Below are 18822 nucleotides of genomic sequence, written 5' to 3'. Positions count from 1 at the left end.
CCATAGACTCATGAGGGGAAAGGATTACCCAGTCATCAAAGAGTGCCTACCACTTTAGAAGAAGAGGCAACAGAGCTGCAGGTTTTGAAGGAGGACAAAAATTGAGACAAGTCAGCAAGATGAGCATGCAATGGTGGGGAAGACTGCTTGGGGGGTGGGGGTGGAATAAGTGTATGGCAGAATTTAGGGGCAGGTTTGAATTTGGTTTGCCTTGGACTGCACTTAAATGTATTCTTAAATAATATTCTTAAATAATAAATAATAATAATTATTATTATTCTAGTGTGTTCAGCCAAATTTCTCTTGAAATGTCTTTTGCATTTTTCTAAGATAAGATTGGTTAAACATGCTAAGGCTTTCATGGGTGGAATCCACATTGAACTATAAACAGTTTTTCGGGCTGGATGCCTTGGTCTAGCTTTTTTACCTAATAAGCCTAAAGCAATCCTGAAAAGGGGGGGGGCCCCCACTGGCTAACTATCACCACACTAAAACTAAGTTAAAAACAGAAAACTGGAAATTAAAAACTAAAACTCAACTGAAAAAGTTAAAACTAAGTGCTAAAAACTAAACACTGAAAACCAAGAAAATCTCTGAAAAACTAAAACCACACTTGAAATTAAAAACTAAGGATTAAAACTGAAAACTAGAAATCAAATAGAGGCTAAAAACTAAAAAGACTAGGAACAAGAAGCTAAGAACTAAAACCAGCAAATAACAACTGAAACCTGATGTTTTGCCCACAGCTTTGGTGAACTTCCTCAGGCCCTGAAACTTGTTGCTGTTCTTATACAGGTTGTGACTGATTGCCCATTGAATTAGGAACATCATTGTCAGCTGTTAGCCCTACCTGGCACCTTACTGTCTGAGTAGCATTTTTCAGGGCTGGTAACCATGCATTATTAACTCTCATTGTTTGCGATCAAGCAATGTAAGCAGCTGATCGGAGTTTGTTTGGCCCTGCCTGGAACATGAGAGTCTCCTCCCCTGTGAGGGCATTGGAGGAGGGCTGGAGCGGACTCAGAAGGCTCTTAGGGCACCAGCACCCAGCCCCCTTCCTCCTTTGCACGTGGGCACAGTACTGACACCCACCCACCTACCCTTAGAGCAATCTGAGGTCTACCGGTCACCGTTTGGGGCCAGGTAGGAATTTTTTGCTGCCTGCCAGGATTGGCCGATGGCAGGTAGTTTTTTTGCCTACCCCACACTGTCAGGATATTTTTCCTCTTCCATCTAACATTGGTCACTTTATGAGAGCAGGTGGTGCGGGTTAGAAGGCGTGAGATGGACTTTGGCATGCACCTTCAGGCAGCATAGCAGGGCAGAGTCCTCAGGGGCCCAGTGGCACGAGGACATAGACGGGGCCCTGGCCGGGACCGCGGGGTCCGCCTCAGAGGCTCAGTGGCTCGAGGTGACACGGCCGTGGTCCGGCTGCCTTATGGGATAGACCTGGATGAGCTGTGCCACCAAGAAAGGGGTGTGGCTCGGAGTCGGGTGCATGACTAGCCTGGGGACAGATGTGATTCTGGTGCCTTCCAGTGGTCCAGCCTCCGCACCACAGGGGCTTTGCTGCCACAGCAACTGCAGGTCTCAGCCTCTCCTTGCTGTATTATAACTGCTAATAAAGTGGCCCTTTCTCCCATGTCTGTTGTCTCGAGTGTTCGTTGGCGGGTGCACAATCTTCTTTCCTATTCAGATTGTTTTGATGCTTATATATTTCAATTTCTTCTCTATACATATGCACGTGGTAATGTATTAAACAACTCAGTGTGTTCAAAATCCACTTTATGTCCTATTGTCACTGAGTGTTCTGCAGCTGCTGATTTTTCAATCTGCTTTAAGTGACAATGTCTTTCATGTTCCTTTACTTGGGTCTATATACTCCTTTTTGTAGTGCCTATGTATACCTTCCCACAGCAACATGGGATCTGGTATACCCCTGCATGTAAATGCTACTCAGAGAGTAGGGAGCCAGGTAGGGCTAGCAGCTGACAATGGTTTTCCTCATTCAATGGGCAATCGGTTGCAACCTAAATAAGAACAGCACCAACAGCATTTAGGTATTGCCTACCTAGGTACTGGCATTTAGGTATCATCTAGCTGAGTGGTATTCAAACTGGGGCGTCGCGACGCCCCAGCCTGTGTGTCCTGGCCTCTGCCCCCTTAAGGGGCAGGGGCAGCCAGGAGACAGGGGGAAGGCAGCAGCACGATCCTGCGGATTGTGCCGCTCAGGTGGGCTGCAGTGGCTTGGGTGCACTTGCCCAAGCCTCCTGCAGCCTCCCGGGGGTTCGGGGAGCCCTGCGCAACCTTCGGTAGGGCTCCCCAGGTCAGGAAAAGTGAAAGCGAAGTGATAGCGCCCCGCTCCGCAAAACTGGAAGCAGAGTATGATCGCTCCGCTTTCCCTTCTGACGGGGCTGCAGGGACTGGGGTGCACCCTCCAGTCCCTGCAGCAGCAGTCCCTGGGTGCAGGGAGCCCTGCGTGAGCACCTGCAGGGCTCCCCAGGTCAGGAAAAGGGAGAGTGGGGCGATCGCGCTCCACTTCCACTTTTGCGGAGGCAGAGCAGATCGCTCCACTCTCCCTTTCCCTGACCTGGGGTGCCCTGCAGGTGCTTGCGCAGGGCTCTCCACACACAGGGACAACTGGTGAGTGCATCCCAGTCCCTGCAGCCCCCTGAGCGACGCAATCCTGGGGATCGTGTCGCTGCCTTTCCCCTGCCCCTGCTGCCTCCCCCCCCACCCCCGCAAAGAGTTACTGCGGGTTTCAAACTCCCGGAGAGTTTGAAAACCGCAGATCTAGCTGTTTATCTAACTTAGACATTTTTGGGTTAGGTAGACAATATCTTAATGTATTCAGGTACTGTCTATCTAATCTAGACAGTTGAAAACACAGATGTGAAAAATCCCATTGGCTCTTATCCTGTTCTACACTTTTCAAGTTGTTAGCCAGAGAATTTGGTTTATATCGCCATCTGTTGCATTTGTTTAAAGCCATCAAATGGAATGACCTTTGATTAGAAGAGGTGTGCTAAATATGGTCAGTTTTGTGACTGATGTTTGTACTTTGGTCTGTTCTAGGAATATAAATAACCAGTGGGAACAGCAAAGCAGAGCCTTTCAAGAAGCGCTGCTGAAGACGAGATGAGGATTTTTCTTCTTCTCGTGGCTGCCGAGCTTTGTTGGGCACAATATAACCCGAATACCAAGTCTGGAAGAACATCTATCGTCCACCTCTTTGAATGGCGCTGGGCTGACATTGCTCTCGAATGTGAACGTTATTTAGCACCAAATGGATTTGGTGGAGTTCAGGTAAAAGAAGTAAACTGGGCATAGTTTATCCAGTCCTATGTTCAGTACAATGTTCAGTACAGTACATAGCAGACACTATGTTCACTATAATTAACTATGGGAAATGGGAAGTGGCAAATTCTTATGGGGTAACACTTGGACCTGCCGCAGGAGACAGGCTCAGGTGAAGGGCTGAAGAGGACTGATTTTTTTCGTGTGGTTTAATTGAGCATGTAAAGCCATTATCATTTGAAGTCAAAATGTCAACTGAAAGTTTGATGTGTTTCACTTTAGGATTACGATTTGCATTAACCAGCTTGGCGCATTGAGAATGTGGGTTTAGTATAGTTGTGAGATTGCTTTATGGCACAATCATCTTGCAGTCCAACCCACAAGCATCAGGCATCTGAATAGCTATTGAAAATGGGTTGAATCAAGAGATCTGTGTTGACTTGCAAACTGGAATAAGGCTGTTTGCCTTATAATTTATTTTATTTATTTATTTATTGGATTTGTATTCCGCCTTTCTCCCCAAAGGGCACCCAAGGCGGCTAACAATCAAGTTAAAAAATACAGATAAACATTAAAAATACAAAACACTTAAAAACAATTAAAACAAGATAAAATACATAGCAGCAGACTGAAGTACGCAGTAAAAGACATAAGTTATAAATTTATAAAAATAGCCCTTATAGTGCCTCGAAGGCTTTCCTTGATAAAAAAGTCTTCAGGCCCCGCCGGAACGTTAATAATGAGGAAGCTGCTCTCAATTCAAAGGGGAGGGAATTCCATAGTGCAGGTGCCACCACCAAAAAGGCCCTGTTTCTGGCCGCCATTCCCTTCACCACTCTCAATGACAGCACAACCAGCAGGGCCCCTTCTGATGACCTTAGAGGACGGACTGGATTATATGGAAGAAGGCGGTCTCTCAAATACGCTGGTCCCAAGCCGTTTAGGGCTTTAAAGGTCATAACCAGCACCTTGAATTCAGCCTGGAAATGAATGGGTAGCCAGTGCAGCCGCCGGAGTAGCGGCGTGACGGAGTCAAACCGCCGACCCCCAGCAACTACCCGAGCCGCCGCATTCTGCACTAGTTGTAGCTTCCGGACCATCTTCAGGGGTGCCCCACGTATATTATTCTATTCTACACGTATAGAATAATCTATTCTTGATGTCACTATGGCATGGACCACTGTGGCCAGATCCGCCTGAGGCAGGTACGGTCGCAGCTGGCGCACCAGCCGAAGCTGGGCAAAGGCACCCCTGGCCACAGCTGACACCTGGACATAATAAGGCTGTTTGCCTCAACAACCATTCACTTAACAACAGACCGCATATATGACAGTGGTCAAAGCACAATAAAGATGCTCTTAATGAGGCAATAGCATCTCCCTTAGCCTGTAGCAGAGTGTCTGTTTGCACAACAGAGAGGCTCTTGATGCAAAGAACAGGCAGTCTATCTTCAGTAGCATGTGCAACCAGCTAATGTCTGGCAGGGAGTGTCTGTTGACACAACAAAGGCAATAGATTGGACTGAATGTTCACTCAATGACTTAATCACATAACAACAGGGATAGGAGAACATATCCCTGTCTTTAAGTGGTGCACACCTGTATATATCTTCTGCACAGGTGCACTCAAACCATTTAACCAACATTCTAAGTTAGTGAAGAATTGGTGACGTGAGCTCCCATTCGATCAATAATGTAACCCTCCTGGCATTCCAGATCAGCTTGAAAACTAAATCATTTTGTTACAGCCTTTGTGATTTTTATTAATTTTGTTCTACTTAGCCAAGCACCAATAGCAACCATTACTATTCAAAAGTTAATGGGAATTGTGAGTGATAGAAATATCTTTATAACATCCTAACTTGGAAGGGTATAGACCAGTGTTTCCCAAACGCGGGTTGCGACCTGATGTGTCCTGAAGCTGAAACTGACAAGCTGATAGCTGACAAAGAAAATGTACTGAATCCTATGGAAAGTGAAACTGAGTTGCATATGCAGATTTACTTGTGAGTAGGTGACTGTGCCTCAGTCCACTTCAAAGGGCAGGATAAGAGAAACACAGCACCACCAGAAAGGTCCTGAACTGATGAACTCAGGTCCCCAAAACACTAGAGAAGGTAGTCTCCCTGCCCCCTAAGCTAAGAAAAAATGTTTTGAGCCCTACTGAAAGTGAAACTGAGCCACATGGGCAAACGTGCCCTGGCTCTTATCAAAGCACAGTCAAAGGGGAATGCAACACCACCAGAATGGTCCTGATCCAATGCATGTGGAACTCAACAAGTGCTCTAGAAAGCGCTTTCCCTTACAATAGTAAAAAGGATAAATATAGAGACTTGAGCAGCTGGTAAGGTGAAAATTTTAAGTCTTGTAAAGATAGATGGGTCCAGAGAGTGTCATTTTAAAAAGTGGGTCCCTGTTTGGAGAAAGGTTTGGGAACCACTGGCACAGACAGATGACCATTTGCCAAGTGGTAGCTTAGAGCAGGGTGCATAAAAATACCTGGTAAGTTGATATATTATTGTACTGTATTAACTTCCCTGTATTGACTTCCCAAGTTAGGAGGAAAATCTTACCATGTTTCTATACATGTTCAGAAGTCTAAAGAAGCAAAATAGTGGGTAGACTCTCCATTTAGCAGAATATACTGTATAATAAGCCAGCTTACCATGTGTAGCGCACTTCAAGTAAGTTGCCACTTGGGTAAATTGTGTCCTATATGCACCTAATGTTCCTCCTGCATCTTATTGAAGTGAAATGATGGCATGTTGGTTTCCATACTTTGCTATAGAGCAGCAGCCTCGAAACTGCGGCCTGTTGCATAATGAAAAAGCCGCCCAGGTGTGGCACTTACCATTCCACGCCGCAGTGGCCTTTCTTCCTGCCCGATCATTTCACATCCTTGTGCCAGGCAGCCGCTTCTGCTGCCAGTAGCCCCAGATGCCTTTGTACCCCAATTTCATGGAGTAGCGGCTGCCCAGCGTGAGACTGTGAAATGATTGGTCAGGAAGAAAGGTGGTGTTGGCATAGACGGCTTTTTCTTATGCCAGATCTGACCCACAGGCTACAATTTGGAGGCCCCAGCATAGAGGGCATAACCCTGGGTTCCAAATAGTACGCCCTGTCCATCTCCTAGTACATTGGGTTGTCCACTGCCACAGATACTAAGCGTTGAGAGATTAGCCTGGCCTGGTTTGTACTCTAATGGGCATTAGCTCTCCACCAGTGCCCAACCTGACTGCCCCCTGATGCCACATAGTAATGTGTTCAGTGGGCAACTTAGCATTTTTATCTTTCCAACCCTATTTGATCAAAAACCTAGTTGTATTGAACCATACAGAAGAAGAGTATTCTATCACACTACAGTACTGGGACTCAGCAACAGGGACTTAAATACACAGTTGCATTGGTCTGTAGTTGAAAGGCTGGTCCCCCTATCACTTCAGAGGGATAGGTTGCTGGGGTGCTGGAGGAATCTCTCCTACACTTACTCATTCTGAGTTTTTTTTGCCCGTCTTTTTAAAAAAAAATCTTTGGAAACTCTTCGGCATGCTGCCTGAGGTGTCAGGAAGCCAGCATGGGCCTGCAGACCATGGCACACATAAGGAAGCACCATCAATTCTTTCCAAAACTATTGAATTGGTATTCAGTGGTGTTTAAAAATATCATTTCCTTCACAGATCTCCCCTCCAAATGAAAACATCGTCATTACAAACCCATGGAGACCATGGTGGGAAAGATACCAGCCCATCAGTTACAAGCTATGTACGAGATCGGGAAACGAGGATGAATTTCGAGACATGGTGACCAGATGCAACAATGTTGGAGTAAGTAGTTTGTGATTCCTGCTTAAATGAATAACAGGGACTTTAGAGCAAAGCACCTCTGATTCCACGTATGTTATGTCCCTAAGTAGGAACAACCCTTTTCTTCAGTTCAGAAACCAATTCTTCTTGTTAAATTAAGAAAGCGGCCGTTCATGCTGTGATGGAGGAACTCACTCATCTGATGCAGAATGGGGCATAAGAAACAGGATTAATCTCACAGATGTCTCCTGGATATTTTAAATTAATCTGTTTAAAAATCAGCCACATTCTGAATCAGTCCTGTTATGCTCATGAAGATTTGATTTGATTTGATTGATTGATTGATTGATTTTTCACATTTTTACACCACTCTTCCTCCAAGGAGTTCAGGGTGGTGTACATAATTCTGCCCCTCACAACAACCCTGTGAGGCTTGTAGGTGAGGCTGAGAGATAGTTCCTGGCCCAAGGTCACCCAAAAAACTTCATGGCTGAGCTGGGATTTGAACCTGGATCTTCAAGGTCTAACACCATAACCACTACACCATCCTGGTTTGAATGTGGATGATGTTTTCATGGTTTCAAGCACCCCTTCCTATTGTTTTATTCATTAAACCTGATCAATCTCTTCCTGGCTAGGTATATATTTATGTGGATGCCGTAGTCAACCATATGTGTGGATCAGCTGGTGGAGCTGGGACCCATTCAACTTGTGGAAGCTATTTTAATGCAGGGAATGAAGAATTTCCTGCTGTTCCATACTCTGGCTGGGATTTCAATGATGGGAAATGCAAAACTTCAAATGGAGAAATTCAAGATTACAATGATATTTACCAGGTAAAGCTTTTGCATTCACGTTTAGTCTTTTTCTGCTTCCTTTGATGCCTGTTTAAATATGACATTGGCTATTATTACAGTAATTCCTTCCTGTATGTTCAGTGATCTCATGATGGAAGAAGCATCATGCCTGCTGTCCGCACCCCTGATATCATCACACTCATTAGCCGCCATCCCCCACATTGACCTTATGTTTTGCATTAGTACGAAAAGGACCATTTATTCATAGGTCCTTTTCACACTAACGCCAAATATATGGCTACTGGCCAGTGGTCACATTGATAGCGAGAACCATGGTCAGCAGACAAATGTACGGACACAAATTTTGAAAAGTCATATGCAACACCTGAGATGCTGATGTTAGCACATGAAGGTTCCAGCACCTGATTTAAATGCGATACAAAGCATGTGGGTGTAAGTGTAAAAAGCAAAGCAAATAAACCCTACATGTATGGCATCATGTTTAGGCTGTGCCTAGAACTGAAGGCAGCCCACAAAACATCCTGCATTAGTTAACAGCAATGCTTCCTAGAACAGGCTGAATTTCTTAGGAGAAAACAAAACTTGCATATTTATTGATATCTTCAATAAGTTTATATGGACATTAGTCAGGATTATTATCCTATAATCTCTGATGGTCTCCCTTCATGATCACCATTGTAACAAGACAATTCAGGTACGGTGCAATCATCAACCACCAGTCAAAGAACAAATCCAAAAACATGGACTATCATGCTTTGGCCATATCTGCAGAATGAACACCAGTCAGCTGCCACACAAGTTCCTCTGGCTTGATTAACCTCCCTACTGGAGGGTTCAATGGGCAGCACCAAAGAAAACTTGGATCCAACACATTGAGGAAGACCTAAGGAACCAGCAACTGACCACTGAGGAGGCTAGAAACAATGACAACAATCACAAAGATTGGAAGCGTGTCACAAGTGACACATGGACCCATCTGCACCTACAGCAGTGTATTGGTTGAGAGGATAATCTGCTCCCCAAGCGCCAGCTAAGGAATAAAGAAAGTTTATCTGATAAGGCTTTGGGATTTGATTCAGTGAGATACATAGAAACATAAGAGTTATCTTTTCTGGCACCCCCATGTCTCATTGCCAAGTCATCAGGTTGCCTGCAAGTATATTATCTTGCCACATCATGTTCTTTCCTTTTTCTTACTCCCATACATTGCCTGCCCTTAAATTAAGTTCCAAGGGGGTAATAGCATTGAGTTTGTAGATCTGAGTATTGTCCATTGCAGTTTCATGAAAAACTGATTACTGAAACAGATTACTGAACTTCTGCTTATACTAAGGAGAACTACAAGTCCATTTCCAACCATTTCCAACCTGTGGTGGTGCAGCAGGGCTGCATGTCCTCCACTGTATCCAGCACCAGTTAGGAGGAGGCTGGAGGTTCTTACACACTTAAAAAAATAAGTGGTTTGAGCTATCAAGAGTTAAATGTGCCTGCAGTTTAACTCAGAAAAAAATGTGCCTTGACCATCAGCAGTTTGGTCAGTACTGTTTCACTCCTGAATCCCATCTGGTTGTCTGTGGTCTTGGTAGAGGATCTTCCCCAAACCCTGCTCCCTAAGATCCTTTAAGAGGAAATGCTGGCCACTTGGCATAGGGCTGTCTGCATGCTGAAGTGCTGAGCTCTGAGCCTCTGTGTTGGATGACTGGACTTCTCAATGAACTTTTCCTTCAGGTTCGTGACTGTCGCCTTGTTAGTCTTCTTGATCTTGCATTAGAGAAGGACTATGTGCGCTCCAAAATCGCAGAGTATATGAACCATCTGATTGGCATTGGAGTAGCAGGATTTCGAATTGATGCGTCCAAGCACATGTGGCCTGGGGATATGAAAGCGTTTTTAGACAAGCTCAATAATCTGCATACGAAATGGTTTCCTGAAGGGGCACGGCCTTTCATCTTCCAAGAGGTAATCTTTCTATTTTGAACATCTTGTTGAGGGCAAAGGGAATGAACCTCCTTTGGGCAGCAACCCTGCAATGGCACAGCAGTGCACACTTGCATCATTTAGGTTGTTTCACTTCTTGTCCACAAACCATTTAGGGCAAGGAATATGCCCAACTTATTTCCTCCTCCTATTTGCTTGTGGAATGAGGCTGATTCATATATCATGCGCCTCACTCTGTCTCCCATCACTTGATAGCTAACAGTTGAATGCGTGAACTGGCTCAGTTGAAAGCATTTGATGCGCATGTTCTGCACAAACCAAGGTACAGTAAAGTGTGTTCATCCTAACCAACTTTCCAGCACTGGCATAGCTGTGCCAATGGGATGTGTGCCGCATCCTGCAGTTGGGTGGCACTCACAGAGGCCTCCTCAAAGTAAATGAAAGTTTGTTCCCTTACCTAGTAGCTGCATTGCCCTAATGTCATTGCTGGAAAGTGGATTAGGGTTGCGCCCTTAGACTGTAGGCAGCTGGGGCTGACACAATTAATGATCCACCAGTGTGCTTTTCATGTCTAGAATTAATTTCATAGATTTTTTTTTGTATCTTATTCTCCCCTGAGCCTAGGGTACCATAATAACTTCTCTCATTTCCTCCAGGTGATTGATCTGGGTGGAGAAGCAATTAAAGCCAGTGACTACTTTGTAAATGGTCGGGTAACTGAATTCAAATATGGTGCCAAACTAGGCACTGTCATCCGCAGATGGAATGGAGAAAAGATGACTTATTTGAAGTAATGTTGTATTCCTTAGAAAAAAAACAAACCCAAACCTTCAATTACTGTTCATTTTCAGAATACACTTTCAGTTAATTTGTCAATTTCTTCTTGTTATTTAGGAACTGGGGAGAAGGCTGGGGTTTTATGCCTTCTGATAGAGCCCTTGTCTTCGTAGATAATCATGACAACCAGAGAGGGCATGGTGCTGGGGGAGCCTCCATTCTGACTTTCTGGGATCCCAGGTGAGGAACACGTTTGAAGATCTGACTTGCTTCTCTTTGCTCTGTTTTCACCAAGAGAGGTATAACTCTTCCTTTCTTAAAATACGTTTAGGCTCTATAAAATGGCGGTCGGATTCATGCTTGCTCACCCTTACGGTTTCACGCGTGTCATGTCAAGTTACCGCTGGTCGAGATGGTTTGAGAACGGAAAGGTCAGTTTCAGATGACTAAATCGCAAATAATTTAAGGGTTTGACCTCCCTTTTTAGTTTATAAGATCCACTTCCTACTTCTTCACAAGTTCAAGGAGGCCTGCAGTCTTTATGCAGGGTGCCATTTTAGGCTTCGGCAGGACAGGTGGGGGAAAGGTTTGGGGGATATCACAGTAAGTGACACGCACACTGTAAGGATAGATATTAAACTGTGAAAAAGGTTGGTTGGCAAACTTCAGTCTCGAAAGACTATGGTATAAGCCTACAGCACCCGGTATTCTCAGGCGGTCTCCCATCCAAGTACTAACCAGGCCTGACCCTGCTTAGCTTCTGAAATCAGATGAGATTGGACATGTGCAGGGTAAAAATATTGTCTCATCAGCGTTTGTAAACAACTAGATACTATATATATATATATATATATATATATATATATATATATAAGAATAGTCATATGTGGGCTGAAACATAGTTGTGTGAGGGAGCCTCCCTCTTCCCTAGAATGGTGCCTCCGTGCTTAAGCCCTCAGACCAGTACACTGATTCTAATTAAACAAGCAGTTCCTGTTCCTCTTTTGGGCAGCAACTCTGCAGTGGCACAACTATGCACACTTGCTTCATTTAGGTTGTTTTACTTTTTGTTTGCAAGGCTTTTTGTTTGAGAGGAATATGCCCCCCAGGAACAATTATCAAGTTGTTGTGGGCTTCACAGTTCTGGATCTCCTTTGTCTTAGAAATGAACCAAATCATGTGCTGTTCTACACATGCTGTTGAATGTGGAGGGTAATCTTGAGGTGGTTGAACAGACTGCACCATTTTAGATTGCAGGTGGGACAACTTGTTTTTACATGGAGAAGGATCCAAAAATCCCCTCCATCAGAAGTAGTTAATTATAGTCTATTACCTCTGGTCTCTTTCATCTAATCTCCTCTGCTTGGATAGCCAGACCTCAGTTGCAACGCCTTCCAGCAGCACAGTACAATGCTCTTAGAGTGGCTCGGTTATATATTCCAAGAAACATTCCCTATTTATGGCTTTGTTATTCCCTCCCACCCCCCAAATAGCATTTGTTTTACCAATTCTTTTTCAACAAAACAGGATGTTAACGATTGGATTGGACCTCCGAGCAATAGTGACGGATCGACTAAAACTGTTACAATCAATCCAGACACTACTTGTGGCAATGACTGGGTCTGTGAACATCGGTGGCGCCAAATAAGGTTGGAAATGTGTCAGATTCTTTACTGGTCACAGTCCAGTGTGGAGATAAGCATGTTGACCACCACAGCTTAACCATGGGTTGGATTTTGGTCAGGGTTTCCTTCTTTATATGATAGAACGTCAATGATAATTAGATCCAATTTTTGCCTCCAAAGGAACATGGTCATTTTCCGCAATGTGGTGGATGGACAGGCGTTTACCAATTGGTGGGACAACAACAGCAATCAAGTGGCATTTGGCCGTGGCAACAAAGGATTCATTGTCTTTAATAATGATGACTGGTAAGGAAGCAGTAAACTCAGATGATCAAACCACAGCAGAGATGTCAATCTACCTGAAATTTAAAGCTGTGGGTCACATCTATTTTTGTGTGTATGTGTGTGCAAAGTTTATTTATTTATTACAGATACAGGTAAGGAAAATGGGTTAAACTTAGGGCTGGGACTACATAGGTTACACAGGAGGATAGTGGCCATAGATTACAACATGTCTTAATCCAAAAAAGAAAACAACGACTGAAAAGAAAAATAGTCATTGATACAAAAATTATCACATTTGTCATTATACTAATTAATGATTTAACTAAACAATCAGTATTGTTTAACTAAAATTATTTATCCAGTCTTAAAAAGGCTTCAAATTTTGCACATACAACATTCTTGCTGCTATACTGATATGTACAATAACATGTTTCTTATATTGGTCTTCAATTTCTGATATCACATTTCAGAGGATATTTCCGGTTTGAATGGTACTACACAATTCAATATCTCTTATAATAATATATATCATTTTCCAATATTTCTTTACTTTCCACATATCCACCACATATAATAAAGAATTCTCTCAATCTCTTTGCATATCTAACAGTTATTTGATGACCCAGGGTACATTTTTGCTACTTCCTCTGGAATTAAATATCATCTATAAAACAATTTCTATAAATTCTCTTTAGAAGATACCACTTTAATTATCTTAATTATCTTTAATTATCTTAATAGTTGTGTTGCAACTTTGTTTTCATTTACACTTCTGAGGAGAATTCAATCCATTAATATCTACAAAAAAATTTCCACTTGTTATTCAGCCATTTTCACTTCCTGTCTTAGTATTTTCTTTGTTTTCTCTTAGTATTTTCTAGTATTTTCTCTGTCTTGTTGATATTTTCCTTCTTGCTCCTCCCACTGCTCCTTCCACTCCTTCTTCTTCCTCTTAACTCTCTTATAATTCTTGATCCCTCTCTTTTCTTCTTCCGTTTTCTCCATTTTATTCTTTTTGAATTTAATCCAAAGATTCTTCTTCTTCTTGAAAGGACGCGCTCTCTTTCTCTCCCTCTTTTTTCTTCCTGAAAATTCTGAGTTCTAATAATAAATGCTGCTTTTTCCATCTCCTGTTTCATTACAAAAATCTCCAATTCTTTAGTTTCATCTGACATTTGGTCCATTCTTTTTTCTATCCCCTCCATACTCTTCTTTCTTTGTCTGTGTGTCAGGGAGGAGTTTATTTGCCTCATTTGTTCAGACAGTTTTCCAACCTCTTGCTTAATTTCACTTCTGAATTCTCACAACATATCCATTAATGAGGTCTGGCTTTCGCTAACATCCTTTAAATTTTTTGATGTCATTCTTATCAGTATCAAATCAAGCTGATATAACTCTGGCTATAAAAAAGAAAAACAAAATGGTCCAACAATTAAAGAATCAACCAAGTCTCATTATCTTGCTTCACCTTCTTGTAAGGCTAATTCCCAAATTTTATATCTAAAAGGAATAAGTCAATAATCCATTTCAAGTCAATATCAGTGTCCAAACATTCCCACAGTTAAAGAGTCATCCAATTCTTATTATCTTGCATCCCTTCTTGTCAAAGATAATCTTTAAGTTTTTATATCCAAAAGGGGTGGGTCAGTAATCCAAGTTAATAACACTGTCAAATTAAGTTAGTATACCTTTAATTGTTCAGGCCTGAGTCAAACCTTTTGTAGCAAAAACGAAAGTGAAAGTTATTCCATCCTTTAAAGATTAATTGTTAATTTCTTTTCCATGCATACCATTCCAACAGGGTGATCCTTTATCTTCCCTTATTTACTTTTCTTCCAGTCATCCTTGTTACAAAAAAGAAAAAGAAAAAACTGCTCCAGCAGGGGCTTTTTTAAATCCATATTTGCTCTTTTCCCCCTCTGGGTGGCTGCAAGCCAACATAAAAAATCTTAAAGTTGTTTTTCCCTCCTCCCAACCTCTTGATTGCAATTCTTTTTATAGCCTTTTAATGAACTGGTTACTCACAGTTAAAGGCTTTGTTCGCTTTCATGTTTTATCTAGGCTGTGTGTGTGTGTGGGGGGGGTCCTCAGCTGTCCGAATTGTCTCCGAAGATGGCATACGGGATACGATGTGATTCAGCACAGAGCAATTGGGGAAATATCTCTGAAACTACCGTTTCAAGAGACTGCCCTGTTCAAGCTCATTCCTTCTTCTTGGCAACAAAGAGTACTTCATTGCTGAGGTCCTTGGAAAACACAACTATTTAGCAGTTCTCCCCGGAGCCCTCCAAGGTTCCCTGCTACTTCACTGAGTGTTAATTCTGCCCCCAGCTGTGGGTCACATCTAAAGAACATGTACCTTTATTTTGGAATCAGTGGGACTTGAGTTAGTCTGAACTAACTTGGCTCATTAGCTTGCATCCTCGGGAGCATGTGCAGAATAAAGCTCACAGAACAAACTTCCCTGTTGCCTCCTTGGGCACAGTAGCTGTCTGTGTCCACTGAATGTCCTGGGTGTAGAATCTTTGTGTTGGCCAGAAACAGAGAAAAAAAGTCTGTTTTCCTGTTCTAAGGAAAAAGAACATCTGACACATGGAGGGCAGGGACATATAGTCTTCCCCATACTTAAACTTCCATCAAGTTTAAGATGAGGGACTGACAAGGAAAAATGATCACAGGAAAGAATAAAAAGAAACTAAGATCAACAGGGTGAGATTAGAGTAACTCAGGTAAGGCTTAAGTAGGACTTGAAGGGGAAAAGAGTGTGTCCAGGTCTGGCCCATCCATGAGGCCAACTGAAGCAGTTGTCTCAGGAAGGAGATTGGTTGGGGGCACCCATATCTATCAGCCCTCCACTGCTCTTCTTTTTCTTTCCACTCCCTGGATTAGAAAAGGAAGAGGGGGATAGACAGGAAGAGGAAATGTTGAGGGAGGAGATTGCTGAGCTAAACCAGGAGGAGCAGAGGCTGGAACATCATCAGGTAAGGTGGGCAGCATTTAGTATGCTGCCTCAGGTGTCAGGAGGTTGAACGTAAAGAGGTTGAATATTGCTTCCAGGCATGGGAAGGAAAAGGGCATAAGATGAACGTGCCTACACTCCTTAAAATACCAGCCAATGAGACAACATAGTCATAACTAACTAACTAACTAACTAAAGTTAACTTAAGTCAAATTGATTTCAATGGAACTGGGTCAGGATTTGCTTTCTTTGGACACAACCCGCAGAGTATCCATCATAAAGAAATGCTAGTCAGAGTCTTGGTCAATTGCACTTGATATTGTCTAGAATTGCTGGCAGTGCCTCCCCAAGGTTTCAGATAGAGACTGCTTGGAGATGTTGCTAGGGTCTAAACCTTCTCCGTGCAAAGTAAGTACTGTGCCACTGAGCTATATAGCATAATGGTTCAACATAGCCCTGGGTAGTATCACAGAATTTCCCAAACAATACAAAGGGGCAGTACTTGGGTATTTGGGCACCACCAATTCCATGCCTAGAAAGGTGAAGATGGTCACTCAATGTCTAAATGCTTTCAGGGACTGAAATCACAGCTTGGTACTGGGCATGTCCTAGCACAATGACAATCCTAAATCTACCAATGCGAGAGTTTTATGATAAAAAAATTATTTCTGCTTTAATTGTGTGTCAATCTCTTTTTAACAGGAACTTGTCTGAAACTTTACAAACTGGCCTTCCAGCAGGCACTTACTGTGATGTCATTTCTGGACAGAAGGAGGGTAATTCCTGCACTGGAATTCAAATCCAAGTCAATGGTGACGGCAGAGCTTATTTTCAGATTAGCAACAGTGCTGAAGACCCGTTTGTTGCAATCCATGTCAATGCCAAGTTATGATTTCAGCTAGAGGAAGGTCATCTTCCGATCTTGCCTTCTGAGGTTTGTTCTGAATGGCCCACTGTAATTTAGAATCCTTCACAAGAATAAAGGTTGCAGTGCTCAAATATATGTGATTCGTTCCACTGATTAAAGCAATTGTTGCTACCATTTTTTTAAACTGCTATTTCTCTGGCCAGTTAAAACAGCCTCCGTGTGGCTACTGCTCCAACTGATCTCCAGAATGGTTGCCATGTGGATCTTACCAGTCATGTACCAATGGCCATTGGGAGCATAAATCTCTCCCTGTGATTAGCCATAGTTGTTAGGTGGTGACAACATGTGGTCTGTGAATCTTCTTCCTTCTTCCAAGCCTCCTCTTTCATCAAACTCATCCACTCAGCTCTCATCAACCCCTTTTCTCATCCCAGCATGGCATTCTACCTTATGCATATTGCTTGCCTGAGACAGCTTTCCCCTTTGTATTCAACCAATTTTTCTCCTTTACAAAGCCTTACCTAAAGCTATTCTAACCTCACCTTACTGATCCTAGTTGCCTTTCCCCCAATTGTAGCAACTCCTTTTCTACATACCCTGTAGATGGAGCCAGTTCTGGATGAGCCCACTCTACAGCTGGGACTTAAATGAGAAAAATCTATGAGATGTGATATTTTAATATCTCATCACGTGAGGCCCTTAGAGTAGCTACTTTACAGACAATTAAATGGACCTGTTTACTGGATCTGCACCCAAAAGCACAAATCCCTTTGCTGGTAACAGACTGTAATTATTAGCACATAGTGAGAATCCTCTGCAATTCTCTCCCTCCACAAACCCAGTTTGGCTGTACTTGTCATAAGAGGCGACTAAACAGCCACCGGGTAGATGAGGTTCTTCAGCCTGGGAAGACAACTCATCTAAGAGAAGGAAACTCTGACCTCAAACCTCCACTGCCTTGTGGCTATATCCAGTTGTAGAAAAGACTTCAGGAGTCTACCTTGAGGCAAAATCAGGAGCCGGAGTCCCTGAGGCAGTTCACGGCTGACAACTGACAGTCAACGCTCTGGCAACTCCTGCGACGCTGCTGGAACCAACCGTATTGGCTTCTGCCTTTCCATTGGACCATTCCAGTGATGTGGAGAGCGGGGATTTGCTGCATGGGTAACAGTCTATCCTCCATACCCACTTTATCCAGCCCTCGTGCACTTGAGAGGACACTCCTACTTCGCCATACGGTGTCGGCACAACATGGGAAGCAGCAGTTCATGGAAGGGATTGTCACTCCCAAATCGGCCTTTTCAGCCACACTAGACGCTATGGCAGAACTACCATTCAGAGCGTGATACCATAGTCTTTCGAGACTGAAGGTTGCCAACAACAAGTGAGAATTAACCACAACAAGCACAGTCAGAATTTTTTGACAATTTAAATTTTATTATATCCAAGTGCAGGCCTTTAAAACTCTCTGAAAACTTTGACATGCACACATTCTTCCAATGCAATCTCATTGCCACACTAGCAGACTGTGACTGACACAACCCAACAAACTTCTTCCCATCAACAGCACCCCCACAACAGAAAAATTTCACCTGCTGAATTTCTTTTACTTTTTTACTTGCTATCTTTTACTTATACACAAACGCAGAGAGAGACAGAAAGACCTTCAAAAATCTTTGATTAGGAAATGGACAGATGGGGAAAGCCCACAGTCTGTTTGTTCTTCGTGTCCTTGAATATAAATTCTGGGAAAAGAGAAAGTGTGTGTGATACAGAAACACTCAGGTTTTTTTCCTCTTTTTTTTTAATGAGTTACGCAGAACTTCAGCTAAGCACAAGTATAAAGTACACTGTGTGTAGACCGGAATTACAGCGATGTAGAGTTTTGATCTTTTCTTCGCTATGCAAATGGCATCATTTTTTGGACTTTTCCCGGAAGCCGCCTGTCACTCAAACTCAGTTGAAAGTTAACAGTTCACTTGAGGCTTTTGGGAAGGTGGCATGTTCCTGTGCCCATGTTAGGGACCAAAGACTTTACCAGCAATAGTTTTGTGCTTGGCAATCCTTGGAGTCAAAACAAGATGCGTACAGCGCATATGCTTTTTTTATGCCAAGTTCACAATACGGATTCATTCCCATAGATATTCTTTGTATATTTCATACGTTTGTGATCATATGCAGTCCTAATTATCTTCTCATGTTAACCTAACAGCCCAATCCTACCTCAATCCCCATGCTACTGCTGTATCCATGGGGGATTTAATTTTTGTTTGTTTTTTGGCTGCTGGAGGTCTCCTCAGTGGACATTTGTACCCTAGGGTAAGCCCCAGCAGCCGCTATGGGGCATCTTGGACCTATACCAGCTCAATCACTGGCACATCACTCACCACAAGGTGGCATTCAAGAACAAAATTTAACATACACTATGAATGAAATGTGGTTGTAGGTTTTGG

General features: G+C 43.0%; 1 protein-coding gene across 1 annotated transcript; it reads left to right on the top strand.

Moving 5' to 3' along the window:
- Positions 1 to 3138: 3138 nt before the first annotated feature.
- Positions 3139 to 16393, top strand: LOC136648000 (pancreatic alpha-amylase). Its single transcript, XM_066623934.1, has 10 exons — positions 3139 to 3306; positions 6974 to 7120; positions 7738 to 7935; positions 9646 to 9876; positions 10512 to 10645; positions 10750 to 10872; positions 10964 to 11063; positions 12160 to 12281; positions 12438 to 12563; positions 16204 to 16393. Exons 1-10 carry the CDS (start codon positions 3139 to 3141, stop codon positions 16391 to 16393), a joined length of 1539 nt encoding a protein of 512 aa, XP_066480031.1.
- The last annotated feature ends 2429 nt before the right edge of the window (positions 16394 to 18822 follow it).

The sequence above is a fragment of the Tiliqua scincoides genome, chromosome 4 (genome assembly GCF_035046505.1).
Source record: "Tiliqua scincoides isolate rTilSci1 chromosome 4, rTilSci1.hap2, whole genome shotgun sequence".
NCBI classification, from domain to species: Eukaryota; Metazoa; Chordata; class Lepidosauria; order Squamata; family Scincidae; genus Tiliqua; species Tiliqua scincoides.
The sequence above is the reverse complement of the archived record's forward strand: the minus strand, read 5'-3'. Positions and strand labels throughout refer to the sequence as shown.